Source organism: Cynoglossus semilaevis, chromosome 8 (genome assembly GCF_000523025.1).
Source record: "Cynoglossus semilaevis isolate Cse_v1.0 chromosome 8, Cse_v1.0, whole genome shotgun sequence".
NCBI classification, from domain to species: domain Eukaryota; kingdom Metazoa; phylum Chordata; class Actinopteri; order Pleuronectiformes; family Cynoglossidae; genus Cynoglossus; species Cynoglossus semilaevis.
This window is the reverse complement of record NC_024314.1, coordinates 27,081,823-27,099,632: the sequence shown is the minus strand read 5'-3', so window position 1 is coordinate 27,099,632 and position 17,810 is coordinate 27,081,823. Positions and strand designations below refer to the sequence as shown.

At 39.0% G+C, this 17,810-nt stretch overlaps 1 protein-coding gene across 1 annotated transcript in view; it reads left to right on the top strand.

Moving 5' to 3' along the window:
* Positions 1-3,127: 3,127 nt before the first annotated feature.
* slc2a13a (solute carrier family 2 member 13a) overlaps positions 3,128-17,810 on the top strand; it is a 41,792-nt gene continuing 27,109 nt past the window's right edge. Inside the window, 4 exon segments of the mRNA XM_008315911.3 lie at positions 3,128-4,296; positions 4,299-4,499; positions 11,156-11,315; positions 12,447-12,655. Coding sequence (XP_008314133.2) covers positions 3,495-4,296; positions 4,299-4,499; positions 11,156-11,315; positions 12,447-12,655 — 1,372 coding nt within the window. The 5' untranslated portion in view covers positions 3,128-3,494.

Sequence of the window (17,810 nt, the reverse complement as noted above, 5' to 3'; positions counted from 1 at the left end):
ACAAACCTTAACTGGTCCATTGATTCTGTTTTTTTAAAATACGGTTCATAGATATAATTTAAGCAAAGATTATTACCCCCGACAACTAGGTAACATTTTAAACCAGGAAGTTACCAGAACACTAAACATAAAGGTGATGAACTAGGAATGTAGACAAATCTCTAATTTTTATATTTTGATAATCAATGTTTTCTTTTTTTTATTATTGCAACAAAGGTCCCATATCTTCATGTGAAAAAAAGGTATTTGCCTTTATAAAATATGAAATATTATAATTTCATTATGATAAAAAAAAAGCAACTTCAGTTTGTAGAAAGCCCCATCCATAATGGTTGAAGTATTAAACCTTGTAACTTAAAAGGGGGAGAGAGAGTGAGGGGACGATTTACTCTTGGTAAACATTAGTGACCAATGGGCTTCCTTCTAGGTGAGAACGCCACAATGGGCACATGAAGAATGAGGCAGGGTAAATGATCAGGTTGTCTAAACCAGGATGTAGTTTGTTATTTCCCTGTTTTGGAGCTAAGAGAAAGAAAAGACAAATATTATATTTGGAACAGCAAACTTAGTCATAGGCTGTGACCTCAACTCAAGGACGAAGTTATGTGTCAAACATCTCTATTTCACCATAGGATCTCTCGTAGTAATACCTCCAAGGCAATATTAATTAATATTAATTATTGTTGAGATCTAGTAATTGGTCAGATGGGGTGTTCACGTGTTGATAGTAGCCCCCGAGCTGATGGTTTAAGGATAATGACTTGTTGATTGTGAATTCTCACTCAGGTTTTACGTATGAAAAAACATCCACTTGTTTTTGTAGTTTTGTGGGAATTTAATTTTCCTGAAAAACGTATTTTATCTGGCAACCCCCTTTCGTCGTTTTGACGTAGTTGTGTCACTTGTGAACAGCCAATCACATAAAAAAACAACAACACAGGAGCTAACACATATCCTGTCGGTCACGGTGCGTGTACAACTTAGCGGCCATAAGATTGAGCTCTAAATACGACCTTTGTTGCAAAATACGGCAGCTTCACGCTAAGGTGAACTTCGTGTCCAGATTCCCTACAGGACGTGAGAGGTAAGGGTACCAACAGACAACGTGCTTAACTTTAGCCGACCAAAGAAAGTCGTAGAATTCACTCAAAGAGTACAAAAAAAAAATGTTCGCGCCACGGATGCTCACGCATGCGCAGGAGACAGACGCGGGAGCAGTTGTTGGGAGGATGTCTTTTCTTTCTGGCAATGGTTGAAATTAGTTCAAATAAGTAAAATTTCTTTGTCTTTCATTGTCATTAAAAGTGCTTATATTACAATTAAGAAGAAACTAATTTACAGCGTCAAAATAAAATGTCCAATTTGCGGAATTGTGCGAGGTTTTGCTCTTCAAAAGTGGGAAGAGTGACACGTTTGAAGGGTTTTTTTCGCACAAAAACCGATATGTTGACAAACTGAATACGTGTATAGATACATTTTTAGCACATAATATTTTATATAATTAAAAGAAAAAATGTGGAAAAGAGACAAGTAAGAAATAATAGAAGTAATTATTTCCTTGTTTTAACTGAGCCCATTCACTTTCTCATTCTAGTAAGAACCTGAGCTTGTGTTTATCGAGAACTCTCCTGTTTATGAAGTTTCACTTTTGTGCAATTGTGAATTTTTTATAACTGTTTTTCATAGTTTTTGATTTTTTGTTTTTACATAATAAAAAAACTAACGTTCACAATATTTTGTTTTTAAACATTTTTAAATTCTGTTAAAAAAAAAACAAACAAACTTGGCTCTAAGGCTTAGTTGTAACAATTCTCCCTACAAAGCTTCTTTTGACTTCTGTGTTTCTGACATCAGATGAACATGTGCTGCACTGATTCTGGTTCTACACCAACACGGCCAACTTGGATCTTTGGCAGATGTGACCTTTCATAGTTGGCCAGCTGGGGGCTGTTCTCATTTCTAAACCAGGCCAGTGAGTATATCTGAGGTACTTGTAGTCCATTCTGATGTAAAAAAGCATGGACTTTTGTTGTGTACAGTATGTAGCACAAACAACACTTCATAGAAATTCCCATGGCAGTTGTATGTTGCAGATAAATACAACCTGAGGTAGGGTAGAGTTTTGCCTCATCTTTTTCAGAATATAAATGTCTTTCTGAAATATATTCCTGGAGGGTAGAGTTTTGCCTCATCTTTTTCGGAATATAAATGTCTTTCTGAAATATATTCAAAACTGACCTGATATTCTTATTGTGAAAACCTGGTCTGAAGTAAAAATAGTTAGATCGTTTTTATTTATTTTATTTATTCTGATCATTTTTGACCAATCTGTCACAAAAACCCATACTCTTTTATGACAGAACAATAGTATATCCCCAGGGGTCACAAGGTTAATTTACTCTACATTAATGTTTTTTTTTTTTGTCTCTATAAAATTCGGTTCATCACTGTACAGATACGTAACCCTGTCCCCTATGTTGCACTCCGTCTGTAATGTAATGGTCTCAACCATGGACCATTAACAGGCTACTTTCATTTTATGCGACACCGCCGTCCACATATTGATCCACTACGTACATAAATGCACATGAATGCATTTCAAAGCCTTCGTTTCCCAGGGGTGGGATTGGGATCCAGCACATTCTCAGAGATTACTTTTTTGTGTTTAGAGCTTAATCAATAAGGGCTATCAGCAGGCAGTGGTCATTCAGTGAGGTTCTGTAAATTCAGGGGGAAAAAATTCTCTGAACCTCTGAAGTCCATCCAGTAGGGGGCAGCTGTTGTCCTGTTTTGCCAGAGGCAGCCTGAGCACTTCAGTAGAATCATAGAGAAAGTGGAGAAGTGAAAGAATCCTTATTGTAGAACTGCATTTAACAGCATCGGTATTTTAATTTAATTTGTGCAATACATAAAATATAAGAGCATCTAGATTTGTATGATGGCCTTGTCTACAAAATACATACATATGTATAAATACTTGTACAGATACAGACAACCATATATGTGTACAATTGTATACAAGTACATATATACATACATGTGTATATACTCTATGTGTATATCATAGGTGTACAGTATAAATGTATACACATATATGTATGTTTGTATATATTTAAATATGTATATATAATTTCTTGTTCGTCAAAATAAACAATATCTTTATCAGTTCCAATATACTGGAATTTATAAACCAGGACTTAGACCAAGGCATATATGGCAAATGTTGTGTTTATATTTGAATTCCTAACAATGTGTGGCATTTTTTCTCACCATCACTGCAATGTAACAAAGCAATCAGATGTTATTGAAATATATTTCTCCCTTTTATTTCATGTATTTCATTTGACCATTTACAGCAGCTTCGTCAACTAAGATGCAAATGTCGTGTACATTTAATTGACTGTCGATCTGCTGGGTGGATCACGCTGCAGACTTTCTGTTATCTGTATGTAGTAAGTGAACGCTTGCAGACTCAGAGTCTTCACTCCGACACAATGCCTCCAAAAACACTCCTTTGCGTCATACCGACGCTGGTAGTGACGGAGTGCTCTGCCACACTACACTCCTCCTATCTTACCTTTGCTCCACAGTCTTCTTCAACTCTCTCATCAGGACCACATGGATGTGATGCTCTGACCCACGCTCTCCCTCTCTCTCTCTCTCTCTCTCTCTCTCTCTCTGTCACATACGCACACACACAAGGCAGTGCAACAACAACTTCTCTGACCAGCCAGCACTCAGATTCTGGACTGTTCTGGACCTCTAACAGTAGTTATTATTTTTTGTTATTTTTTCCAGGGCGTTCTGTTTTGTTCTTTTCATTTTTCTTTTTTTTTTTTAAAGTAACCAAAACCCAGCAGTCTGTCCTGTGCTGCGTTTCCCATATGTCGCGAAAGCATGACTATAACCTCCGAAGTATGAGCAACATGATGGGCGAGCGCTGGAGGAAAGCGGGCGACGCAGGTGAGCGGAGCCTCATCAAGGCACCGTCCAGCGCCAGCATCAGCAGCCAGGGCGCCACCGCCTCCTCCGGAGCTTCCACCGCCGGAGCAGCACTAACACCACCACCGGTGGCAGCAGCAGCAACAGCAGCAGCAACAGCCGGCGCGGCTTCCTCCTCCTCCTCCTCCACCACCGGCGATCTAGAGAGAGCAGCCCGCAAGCAGTTCCAGCAGGATGTCACACCCGGCTTCGTCTATGTCCTGGCCGTTTTCTCCGCCCTGGGGGGCTTCCTGTTCGGTTACGACACCGGGGTGATCTCCGGGGCGATGCTCCTGCTGCAGGGGGAGCTGCTCCTGAGCAGGAGCTGCTCATCTCTTGTACTGTAACCGCGGCCGCACTCTCTGCGCTGTTGGGCGCCTTCCTCAACGGGCTTTTCGGGCGCAGGGTGTGCATCCTGCTGGCCAGCTTCTTCTTCGCCGTCGGAGGGATCGTGCTGAGCAGTGCCCCCGGCAAAGAGGTGCTTTTGGCGGGGAGGCTTATCGTTGGAGTTGGGCTAGGTAAGACGTGTTGACCCCCACTCCCCCCTTGTTGACCCCCCTCCCGTGTTCCTGCAACAAACTTAGAGACGTTGGTTTGACTCTTAATTATTTATTGATTTTAGTGAATAGCAACTCTAGAAAAAAAAAAGCAGTTGCGAAATCAGTGAATGAACGGAAGATAAAGACTATTTTCAACCTATTCTAATTATCGATACTTGTAGTGGCCGATATCGATATAGTTTATAATCGCATATTTACGTAATCTGCACAACTTGAGCTAAGTTTTGAACTAAACTGTTTTTTTACGCAACCTACAAACAAGTAACCATCACTGCCAGCGTTTGAGGTTTACTGTTAATTTAATATTTTCTGTGACCTTTTGTTTATGTTGACCTGAGAATGAGACGTTGCGAAGATATTGGGTCTGAAGGCTGAAAACTTTCATGTCAAGGAACTCATGCAACGTAAAGTTCGGTTGCCCTTGGATAACAGGTGGAATAGGAATAATAAATTGCTCGCTCTATCTGAGGGGGTGGGTTTTGTATTTTTATGGTGACAGGAATGGAAATAATAATAATTCCTTCCCCCCTTTTTTTTACCAAAGAGCAAACTGACTGAGAGGCAGTTGTTTGTGTGAAAGCCCCACTGGGTTAGAATCTGAAATTAGTTCTAAATTGCGTTAGGGTCTGCTGCAGAGCTAAAGGAAACAAAGGAGCTCTTTAATGAGAATCAGTGATAATTATCACCACCATTTGTAAACACTAATGACAGTGGAATGGTGATATTGACTTTGTGTTTTTTCTTGGACATTCTTCTCTTACTTGCTCTTTATCAGACAGTTCAAAGGTCAGAATGGGTTTTATTGCCATCACCCCCTCCCCTCCCTCCACCCTCCCAACCACACACACACACACAGTGTCTTCCTTGTTTGTTGCTCTCCCAGCCTCAGGCCTGATATTTGCAATTACTCTCAGCTTCTGATTACACAGCATGTCCCTCTGCTTGCTCTGGTCGTGTGCCACTGGCTGTTAAACAACTTGCCGGGTTATTATCCCGACTGTGATTATTATTTGATTTGGTTCAGTAGCACTACAGTATACACAGAGGGAAAGGATCTGAATGACAAAGATGGTGTGCAAGAAAACAATGCTAAGATAAAACCACAGAAGTTCAGAAGAGACTTTAAGTCTAGCATCCTTGGCTGATCTCCTTCCTTTCCTCTAAAACCTTTTCCACAAATGAACGTTTTTTCCTGTTCCATTTCCTATTGAATGATGTTACACCAAACGTTAGGGATGTCCGATATTAACCTTTTGCCGATATCTGATATGTCGACATTGCCCAAACACGTATTTTCCAATATATATATATATGTATATATGTATATGTATGTATATATGTGCATATACTGTATGTATATATGTATATATGTCCATATATATGTATGTATGTGCATATATATGAATGTATGTGCATATGTATATATGTGTGTATATATACAGTATATATGTGCATATATATGTATAAATGTGTATATACTGTATGTGTATATGTATGCACATACATGTGGTTGTCCATATTATGGATTATGATCTAACACACGTTGTAAATCATTGTGTCAGGAGATCAGCAGTACAGTGTGTGGCAATGATGCCTTCACTGTGTTAGGAAAAAAGTACTTTTAGATACTTAAGTAGATGTAATACCTCTCAGTCACCATGTACTTTATTTGGTGAAATAAAATGGAAGGAAATTAAAATCGGCACAGATCGGTATCGGCAAGTTTCACTTAGCAAAAAAAAAAAACGGAATCATACAGAACATTTCAATTGATTTTTGTTTTATTCTGTACTCTCATCTCTATTATTATTGTGTATAGCTTAATACACACACACACATGCACGATCGTGCACAAAGGAAACTAATGACCCGTCTCATTTCGACTTTTACATTATAATTGCCTCTTTCATTAACCATATCCCCCTCCCCCCACCCCCCCCCCCCTCCACCGGAACACACACACCCACTCTTCTTCCCATACAGTCGTCCTGCTCATTACACGAGCAGGCACCAGTCAGTTCTTCACAGCTAATGAAATGCATTCTGACTCTACAGTTAACCACTGGAGATGCTAATGAGGGAACACTTCATTCATGCACTTATTCCAGAGCACGCTGGTCACCTGTCGTCTCTCATCAACGGAGAGAGATCGGCTCACATTGTCTCTGTGTCATGCCAGTTGCTTAGTTTTTTTTTTTGGGCCAAACCGGCCCAAAAAAAGGTCACTGATCCTATTTGTCAGGCCAGGAAAGTCAATGTCCATGCCCTTCCTTCCCAGCTTTCTTACCCATAAGTCTCAGCTTCTGACCATTTTGCTGCAGAACTGACCTTTGCCTGTGCTGAGGGACTGTTGTGTGCCGTGAACGGACAGTGCTGAGGCAGACTGGAGGGATGGGAAATGATTTATCACATGACTCTGTTATGCCCCACTCCCTCACCGCTAATTAGGGTTCGGCCCATATTAGCATAATTGTGTAATAATTCTTCTCAGTTTTTCCTCCGATAACGAATCAGATAGCAATTCCTGGGTGTCCCGCAGTTTTGAAGTGAAACTGAAAGTACGTAAAATTAAATTATTATTAGTTATCGGTATTATCAGTATCGGTTGATATACTGAAATCGGACATTAAGTGTTTGCACAATATTGGCAGAAAAGTTGATATCGGACATCCCCACTTCTGATATTTCGAGGTGCTTAAATGCTGTCGTTTATTTTTGGTTGCCATGGTAATGCCATGTTATTTCGAGGTGCTTAAATGCTGTCGGTTTTTTTTGGTTGCCATGGTAATGCCATGTTGTAGACCTACTGTAATAGTACAGCAGACACCCTTTAGTGCCGCGTCTTTTTTTACGACTCAAACCAAAGAACAAACTTCTTTGAATGAGAAGATGGGGACTAATTGTGGTCAATGTCTCTGCTGCTGATGGGAGTTTTATAATATTGCAAGTAATATTTTGCACAAAGTGATTAAAAAACATCAAGTAATTCACCGATCCATCAGCTGATCTTAGGTTTTTTTTTTCTCTCCTTGTCGTCTACATCGGCCTTAGAGGAATTCACTTGTGCCCAGAGGCAGCACTCTGGGTAATTGTAATTGGATCATCAGACTCGGGCTCATGAACAGGATGCACGTGTCTGCGGCGGTAGTGCACGTTCATTTGCATGTTATTGGATTTAACTAAAGAGATAGATGTCTGCTCAGATTACCAGCTACAGCTTTCGAGGTTTCTCTTTTTGCCACTACAGCCAATAAACGTAGGAAAAAAGTCACTTCAAACATGTCAGAAAATATATCACTGTCACATCACATAATCAGTTTATATAATTCTGAGGAAAATACATTTTTAAATTATATTTTTGGTTAAACATGTTTTTTGTGTCAGAAAAACAGACAAATTTCATCTAAATTTTAAAATGTTTGACATGGTTATTTGGTCGTTGAAAGGGAGCAAAATAAAAACATTTTTATTTCTTTATTTCTTTATATTTGTCCTTCCCAGAATGCTGGATTTAAAATGACAATCCTAAACAATTTTAAATGATACTTTTTATTAACATACAGGTTCATCTTCAACCTAAAAAGATCTCCCCTTTAACCTTTAATTATTTCAGGAACAGATACTCTGAAGTAGAAGTTGTCCTGTCTGTGTCCTTCCCACCGTCACCACCACTGACCATAAAGTCAAACCATCTTCTCACACTCACTCTGATCAAATGAGTGGATGCTGAGCCTTGTACTTCAAGCCTGACGACCGTTGTTAGACTTCTCTCTGCTGTGAGGCTCAGACTCTGACTCTTCTTCTCTGTCTGGCACTGGGAGCTGTCCGTGGTGCTGAAAGACATCTGCAACGGGAAGGGACATTACATAAGACATGTTTCTCGTTGGGGAATTTTCATTATGCTAGGAGAAGCCTGGGAGGTTTTTTAAGTCTTAGATCCTTAGATTCTAGACGACCTGGAACAAATTGGATTGGGATTAAAAATAATACCAGTTAAGTATAAGTACGTCACTGTTTCTGTTATTTAGAAATAATTAAGGGTACTTTAAAAAATATATATGATTTATTTATTTTTTAGTGTTTGGTGATACCTCTTTTTTTACCCAAATTTAGAGGCCAGGTGGTATTGAACCTGGCGCCTCCTAGTGGCAGGTGCGGTACCTACCACTACCACTGTTGAACTTTCTCCTCCGGCTTGTAAACGATACAATTCAACTGCTCGGTTAATTGACCGTAGTCACATATGGGAATTATTTATTTATCATAAGTACATAAGAGGCCTGATAGCTGGAAATATGCACGATTGAATTAGGGTCGGACGGAGAGGATGTACGACGATGATAACTATGACATTTCTTTTTTCATTATTAACTAAGAGATGAAGAAATGCTGCTTTTTAAAAAAAACAAAAACAAAATCAATACATGAAGGAACAGCGACATAATTGGACTTGAGAGAGTCTCGGCCCACAATACTTTATTTCCCCTGGTCAACAAAAAGGAAGTAAAACTGCACAGTATCGTTCTTGACCTTTTACTGGCTCACAGCTGCGTCCACGTTAATTGGTTTTTACCGTAGTTTGTCTGTCAACACCTGCAGCCACATACATAGAGTGGAAATGCTCCATTACTTTGGAGATGCATCAGCCGGAGCTGCAGCGTCTCACTAACAGGCGTCAGGGCTGCCTGCGGTGGCAGACGTGTGTTGCATGGGGACGAGCTGTTGATGCACACGGGTTTAAGTGGACGGAACAAGGTATCAGCATGAAAAACAGGCGGAAAGAGATGGAAGATGAAGGGAAGGAGGGAGGGAGGGAAACGGTGGAATACAAATGACAAAGATTGTGTGTGTGTAACTGTTTACACCATGTTTAGGTTTACAAACAATGTCAGTGTATGAGGAGAAGAAGTCAAAAAGTTTAAAGACAAAATCTTTAAAAAATCTAAGTTAGTCAAACATGTAAAAAAATGTTGCTTTACACTTGTAAAGATACTTCAATCAATTTGAGGCAAAAATTTTAAATTACTCCAAATGAAGTCATTGACATTTAACAGATCACGTTATTATTATTATTATTATTATTTTTTTCAAAATTTATGAATTGTTTGTTAAATAAACATCACCTTTGTAATGCATCACCTGACAAATTAATATGTTACTGATGCGTTCACGTTATTGGACCAATCTTTGGATCTCAGAGCACAGTCAGAAGCCGACTGTAGACCCTCAGAGGGGGGGNNNNAAATCTAATTGTTCTGAGCAGACAGGCTTCGTGCATTTGATTAGATTTTGTCTGGGATCTGGATCCTGGGTTTCCGCCGTCAGATGATAATCATTTGAAGTCGTAATTAAGATAAAGACTTGTCTCAACCTTCAGGCTAAGTATTTCACGGTCGATGAATGAGTCCAGGGTTAAAAAAAAAAGTCAATTTAAAAAACGATTCTTTATATAAATTATTCAAACCAAAATAAACATGACGATGACAACAGGGATTCAACTTTATTTTTTTATTTTAACATTTTCTCGTAAAAAAAAAAAAATCTTTTTTTATTCAGCCCGTCTGAATAATGTACGAGGAACTCTCTCTCCCCTCTCCTCAACTATTGATTAATCTCTTCTCAGCAAGCGTGCTGCCCGCTCAGAGACAGCACTGCTGCTTTCTCAGGAAGCGGTTTCCATGGTGACGTGTAGCCATGTAGTCATGGCGGCTGTGGAGGGCAGGGTGGTGGCAGCGAGGGAGGAGGGAGGAGGGGAGTGATTGAACGGCGGGGAGGGGCCGGAGAACACAGAGGCAGACTATTAATAGAGCTTATCAGGAGCTGGCTGTTGAACGCTGTGGTCTCATGGTACCTGAGAGAACGCACACACACACACACACACACAGAGAGAGAGTGTGTGTTTGAGAGGATTAAAACACCTATGACTGAGATATCAATGACATTTCTCTGTACTGACATGTACTTTTGTTATTATTTTGTTTTTGTGTTATGTATATGTATGTCATATTTTTAAGCTAATGGACGTCTTTAAAATAATAATATGAAAAAAATAATGACAATATAATTATTTTAATTAGAATTACTGACGTTGACTGTTTGCTATTTTTAAATGCTGTTCTGCGGTCATATTATTTTTTTTGTCCTTGACATATGTGACAAAAAAAAAATAGAAATAGTGTTGTTATGATGCCAACACTCCCCAAAGATAGTACAACGCAATATACACCAATATAAAGATGGGATATTTTTTAATTTGTTTGACATCATCACTAAAATACTTTGTCAGTTTTTTTTTTATTATTTACAACAAGCAATGAAAACCATAAAAATGAGGCTTAATTCTAATTCATCTCAAACTCTAGAAGTTACTAGAGCAGTGGTTCTCAAACTGCCGTAGGCGCCCTCTAGTGGTACGCGGGAGAAATTCACATTTTCACATTTGCATTTTCAGTTGAATAAATCTGAAACATACCCATGCACAATTAATACAACATTTAGACATAAACATCTTTATAAACATTTATAAACATCTCTCCTGTGTGGTGGAAGCCAACAGTGATAACCTGTTTAACGGCGTCTGTTCTCCACTCTCTGTTTCCACCTCTGCTGTGTAGGTATCGCCTCTATGACAGTTCCGGTGTACATCGCTGAATCCTCTCCGCCCCACCTGAGGGGTCAGCTGGTGACCGTCAACACGCTCTTCATCACTGGAGGACAGTTCACGGCCAGCCTCATCGACGGCGCCTTCAGCTACTTACAGCAGAATGGATGGAGGTTAGAGACACGGGAAAACAAAACATTTTAAAACATCCTACACTTGGCGGAAACTTTCTTTTTCTTGTTATTATTACTATTATTATTATAATCTGTGATGAAACACATCTTCCTCGATGACAGCCTCAGCAGCTAAACAAATCTTCCTCGATGACAGCCTCAGCAGCTTTATCTCAGGCTTCATCACGTCAAACATCAGGGAAAAGTCATTTTGGCTCCGACGATTATTCCAAATGTCAACATATGCACGGGGTCAGAGCCTAACATTTGCTGAGCGCGGCCGCTCCGCATGTTCTCCGTGTGTCCTTCTACCTCTTTGTATTCATCCCCTTCCATCTCTCTGTTTACTTTCTGCCACCACCTACATCCTTTCTTGCTCTCACACCTAATCCATGGCTTGTAGCGTGTGTGCGAGTATCAAGCCGTGAGACGCTGGAGATAGGAATCGTCCTTTCTGAGGGGATTTGCTGCGGCCGTAGCGAACTGAATGACTGTTTTGGTGACGAATTCATTTGTAGCCTTTTGTAGATTTTATGTGACTCATCCACGACAGTGTCTCCTACTTAGTTAGGTGTATCGAGGTTGCTTACATCATTGGTCGAGGACGCAGCAGGATGTGGAGGACGGTTTATTTTAGGAGACAATGGATTTTTCCAGGTCCCATGACAACTGTCTGGACATTGGTCCTTTTCTCTAAGGTTTAAAATTGGAATGTAGTTTTTTATTAAGGCTGTTTAAAAATTGGACACTGTAGCATACATAGCGAAATAGCTTATTTATTGTCATATTATAATATTTTATATTTATATAAATATATAATTATATATTTATATATATTTTCCTATTATATGTGTATATGAATATATATATGTATATTTTGTATGTATGTGTGTGCATATGTAAATATATGAATATCTAAATATATATTTATACATACATTTTGGTGTGTACACAGTATATATATATGTTTATATATTGTATGTGTTTATATATTTATATACACATACATATATATTTCAATATAGTTTCCAAAAAGGACAGTTTTTTTTCCAAAAGTGCCATTTTTATTATCATCTTGCTGAAATTATTCATGTCTTTTTTTTTTTTCCATTTTCTTCTTCTGCCTTTTAGGTACATGTTCGGTCTCTCTGTGATTCCTGCGCTGCTACAGTTCCTGGGATTCCTGTTCCTGCCTGAGAGTCCCCGCTGGTTAATCCAGCGGGGACTGACCCAAAAGGCCCGTCGTGTGCTCAGTCAGATCAGAGGGAACCAGAACATTGACGAAGAGTACGACAGCATCAAGAACAGCATTGAGGAAGAGGAGAAGGACAGTGGAGGAGGTGAGTGGAAGGAAAGTCAGGATATGTGTGGAAAAGGGATTTGACTGTGTTCTGTGTTTCTTCCAAATTGAAACACCACAAAATCTGTGCAGTTAGTTTGCAGTTTTTACCGGCACAGACAAAAAACAAAAAGCTTTGAAACGTATTGTCCTTGAAGATGACAGGAAGTTGTTCGTCTCATGTGATATTTATACCTGAAACTTTGTATTTTCTGTGGGACTTTTTCCACCCCCGTGACAGGCTGCAGTTTGTCTTTAGCTTTTAGAGTGCTCGGGTGCAATTTTTTTTAAAGGTGCTGTCAATACAAAACAGGGTGAATTAAAAATTTAGTTGTCCAATCATCACACAGAAGCTCAGCATCCACATCTGCCTACTGGTTCTTTGACTCCTAGTGAAGGTGGTCTTTTTGCCTCATTAATCCAGTCATATTCCAGACTCCGCTGTGAAAAAGGCGATCCAATGTAGCCATGTGGAAGCCAATAGAAGCTGAGCTTCAACAGTGTTTAATACGCTTAGCTATGGAAATGTATGGGAAGAAAATGACTGAAATTTGGAAAATGAAACAGTACATTTACCAGAGAATCTCACTTCAAGGAACCAGAAAGATGAAACAAATAGGTGAAGTCCACAACTTCACCACCAGGCTCTTCATACAGTTTGTCTCCCGACACTTCTGTCTCTCCATCATGTCTGGACCCGTCTCTGTGTCGTGTGCCTGAGAAAAGCCCGTGTTTTCATTTTTCTTCTGTTGAGTGAGAGTGGATTTAGCTTTATGACCTCATATTGAAACTCCTCACTGGTAATAGAACGTACACATTTTCTTTTACTGTGCAATAGTGGATTGAGCTTTTTTCTTTTATTCACCAATGATTGCTTCAATAAGAGCATGGAAGAGCTATCACTGCACCAGTTCAAGGCTATTGTATCTCCTCAATGCAAAACATGTCCATACAAGCAAGAAGACAAGAGTTAAACTAACGTTAGCTACAAGCGGCAGGTTCAGATATCAGAGCTAACGTTAGCAACAACAGTGTGGTACAAATGCCAGCGCTAATGTGAGTCATGACAGTCTACGTACAGACACAGGAGCTAACGTTAACTGCAAGAGTCCTGGTACAGACCTCAGAGCTAACGTTAACCTACGTATGACAGTCTACGTACACAAGAGCTCACGATCCTGGTACATACATCTGTGCTAACGTTAGCTACAACAATCCTGGTACAGAGCACAGAGCTAACGTTAGCTACAACAATCCTGGTACAGACACCAGAACCAATGTTAGCTACAACAGTCCTGGTACCAACACCATACCTAACGATTTTTACGACAGTCCTGTTACAGAGCACAGGGCTAACGCTAGCTACGACAGTCCTTCATACCTAACGATTTTTACAACAGTCCTGTTACAGAGCACAGGGGTAACGTTAGCTACGACAGTCCTGGTACAGACAGTCCAAACGGTAAACAACACTGTTTTGACCTTGTTTCTGTGTATTGTTTGTTGTTGTTTAATGCACTGCTCTACTTGCTTCTTCGCTTATTTACGATCTTCCAGTTCTTCTTACGATATCACAGCTCTGTGAGGATCAGCTGTTCGGTAGCGTGACAGCCTGTGTTTGTTGTGTGCGTTTGTGAGGTCTCGGGGTCCCTCACAACTGAATCCCAAGTGAGAAATCTTCAAACGTGTGACCACCATCTGTGTCTCATCGTTGCCGGTCCGCGCAGCAAGTAGGTTTGCAATTTACATGCTCTTTTTTAGGGCTGACATTCGACCTGGAGACCAGCTGTCGCTTAGCAACCAGACAGACGTGCAAATGGAGAGGATGGAGCCCAGCAAAAAGCCTTTGAAAAAGAGATTTCACATTAATTTCTAATTACGTCTAATTCCTAAAAACAGTCCTCAGAGTTCTGTTCTTTTAAACATCGGTTTTACTCAAAAATGCATAGTTTTAGCACTTCATACACACACACACCATGTGTGTGAAGTGTTTAAATACAAGCCAAAGTTGGTGACACATCCCGTACATTAACACAAGTATAATTATTTTAATCAAACAGGATTACTCATGTTTTTACTAATGTTGTGTATGTTATACTTCTTGTTTAACGATGTGATCACTGACCTAAAATAATTCTGTTACTCATTTCAATTTAATGTTAATTGAGTTTTAAAAAAAACAAACTGGCATAATATACATTACCCTTTATGGCTTAAATGTCAAAGGTTAGCGTCCATTCGTCGAGCAGGTCCTTCAGTTTGAGAAACCTGATTGGCCCTTGGCTGACTTCTGACTTCGTTTGGCGCCACTCTGGGAAAGCAGACAACAGACACGTTTACCTGAAGCAAATGAATTGTCTGCTTGTTTACTTCTGCAAAACAAGAGCGAAAACAGTGTCCCTTTACTTTTGGTTGCCATGGAAACAATACCTATCACCTCTCGTTCCACTCACACCTTCGACACAGCCATTTATCTTTCTTTTCTCTCCTTTACACAATTTAACACACACTGTGGATTTCCAAAATTTTGCTCGACCAAAGCCAAAAGTTATTGTGACCTGTAGGTGTCACTTTAGCAAAGGCTTTTTTTCCTTAATGACTTGTCGTGACTTACAGCAACTTTGTAAAATTGCCACACGGATAACTTTGAGCTTCACAATGTTACTATCTGTGTATATTCTTCTACAACTACAACTTTTCAATCTAAAATATGCAAATTTTAGGCTTTTTTTGCTTTTTCCAGAATTAGATATAGATTCATGAGGTGGAGGTTTTTGGTTATGGTACTTTTTTGCCATGGACTGGAGAATATTCATGTGATTTTGTGCTGATCTTGGTAAATGTCTTGACAGGAGGTTTTTCTTGCTAATGCTAACCATATAATCCAGTACTGTGAGCTCATGGTTGGTTGTTGGCGACTAAACCAGTGAACAAGATGGTGGATCGAATGTTCTTGTCTGACGCCATCGAAAACTCCAGACATTCAACGTTCCGTAAAATGTAATTTTTTTCCGCAAATTAACGAGTTGACGAACTGATCTCAGCGTCTTAAAAATGTCGGTTGGGTGAAAATAAATAGGGAAGAACTGATCATGATGATGATGTCATCATTATGTGACCATGAAGATAAAGAAAGCTGTTACTGATGCTGATGGAGATGATGATGTTGATGGTGATTTTGCCATGATTAGAATCAAGTCATTGATCTGGTGATTTTTCCATGATTAGAATCAAGTCATTGATCTGCAATCGCTTTGCTTTTTGATCCAAAGAGTTGAAGTGAAGGAGGGGGAGGAGAATGGGGGGAGGAGGTTGTTTTGGGCGGGGGGCAGATGCAAGAAAAGGAGAAAGTGAGGTGGAAAATCGAAGAGATGGGACAGCCATTATGACAAAGTAGTAATATTGTGGCACGTCGTGGACCAAGTCTGTCAACCATTAAATTGCTGTTGGTGGGGAGAAATTTTATAGTGAGACGTATTGAAAGCATTGATTTTTTTTCTTTTTTTTTGTTGTTTTTTTTTTTTTTTTTGAAACGCTTGTTCATTACAAGCGTTTCAAGCAACTAAGAGCTTCAGAGATTTAGAAGTAGCCTCAGGCAGACCAAGGGTGTGTGTGTGTGTGTGCTGTGTGACACTGAGTGATGGAGGCAGGAGACGGTGGACTTGATACAGAGCTGTTGGACAGAAGATGACGTTTATGTCACAGAGAGCAGCTTCGACGACAGCAGAGCTGTGACGACTGGCAGACGTCTGACTAAACTTGTGCTGCGATTCTTGGCCGCTTGTTTTTCCACCGGTGTCAGAAAATATCAGAAAATAATCAATGATGTACGGAGGAAAAACTAGTAAATGAATATGTTCTGCATTTCAACAAAATATGTTTAAATTATTAAGTCTGGTCTGTGCAATGTTGTTTTTGAATACTACTAAGAGTTTTTGGTACTGGTATACATTTACTATATTTAATACTCTATGACTTAAAGTGTTTTTTTTAATTATTGAATATTTTGAAAATATGTTGATATATGTGAATAGTACATATACGTACATATACATTATACACATACTCTACATATGTACATATATTAATAGGCCGTATGTATGTTTGTATGTAAATATATGTATATATATGAACATATATAGTTATACATATACATATATACACAAGAGTATCTTTATATGATATATATTTTTATATGTAAATACATATACATTTATGTAGTATATAAGTATGTGTATATATGAATATATGTATTATATATGTGTGTATATATACATATATCTTTATATATGTACATATGTATTTATATACATATATCTTTATATATGTGTATATGTATTTATATGCAAATATCTTTATATATGTATATATGTATTTATATACATATATCTTTATATATGTATTTATATGCAAATATTTTTATATATGTATTTATATCCATATATCTTTATATATGTATATATGTATTTATATACATATATCGTTATATATGTATATTCTTGCTTTAATATTGAAAGAGACATACATAATACATACATTAAAACGACACACATTTCTAAGTGATTACTTTTCCCAATTCACTTTTAATGATCACTGCTGGCCCAGTTTCTCTCCTACTGTACTTGATTGATGTGTAAGGGAGGCTCAGCTTCCACCTGCATCACAGTTCACACACTGGACATTAATAATTCATGGGGTTTGATCATTTTATGAAACTCCACCGCTGCTCGGCGCCTGCTTTCAAACCCGCAAGGAAATCATAATGAGACCAGGACTTCACACACAGAAAACAAGTGTTGAGAGTTGACGGACAACAGTCGATCTGACGTCTACGTACAGTGTTTGACATCAGGGCTAATTGATGGGTTGGAATCAAAGAAATAGAAATCATTTAGATGAAACCAGGACCAAGAAAAATTGTTGTTCAAATCGGGAAGGAACAGAATAGAATGTCATTCAAAAAATCCAAACGATGACAGCAGAGGAGTTGTGTTCTCTGGAGAAAATATCAGCAAACATTTAGACTAGAAATACAAAAGACTTAGAGTTCTTCCCCACAAGTGCATTTGGTTGCAACAACAAAGCGCTAATTGTAGGAGCAGCAGCAGCAGGAAGGAGTGCGAGCGAGATATGAAGCCAGAATCCCATGTGGGAAA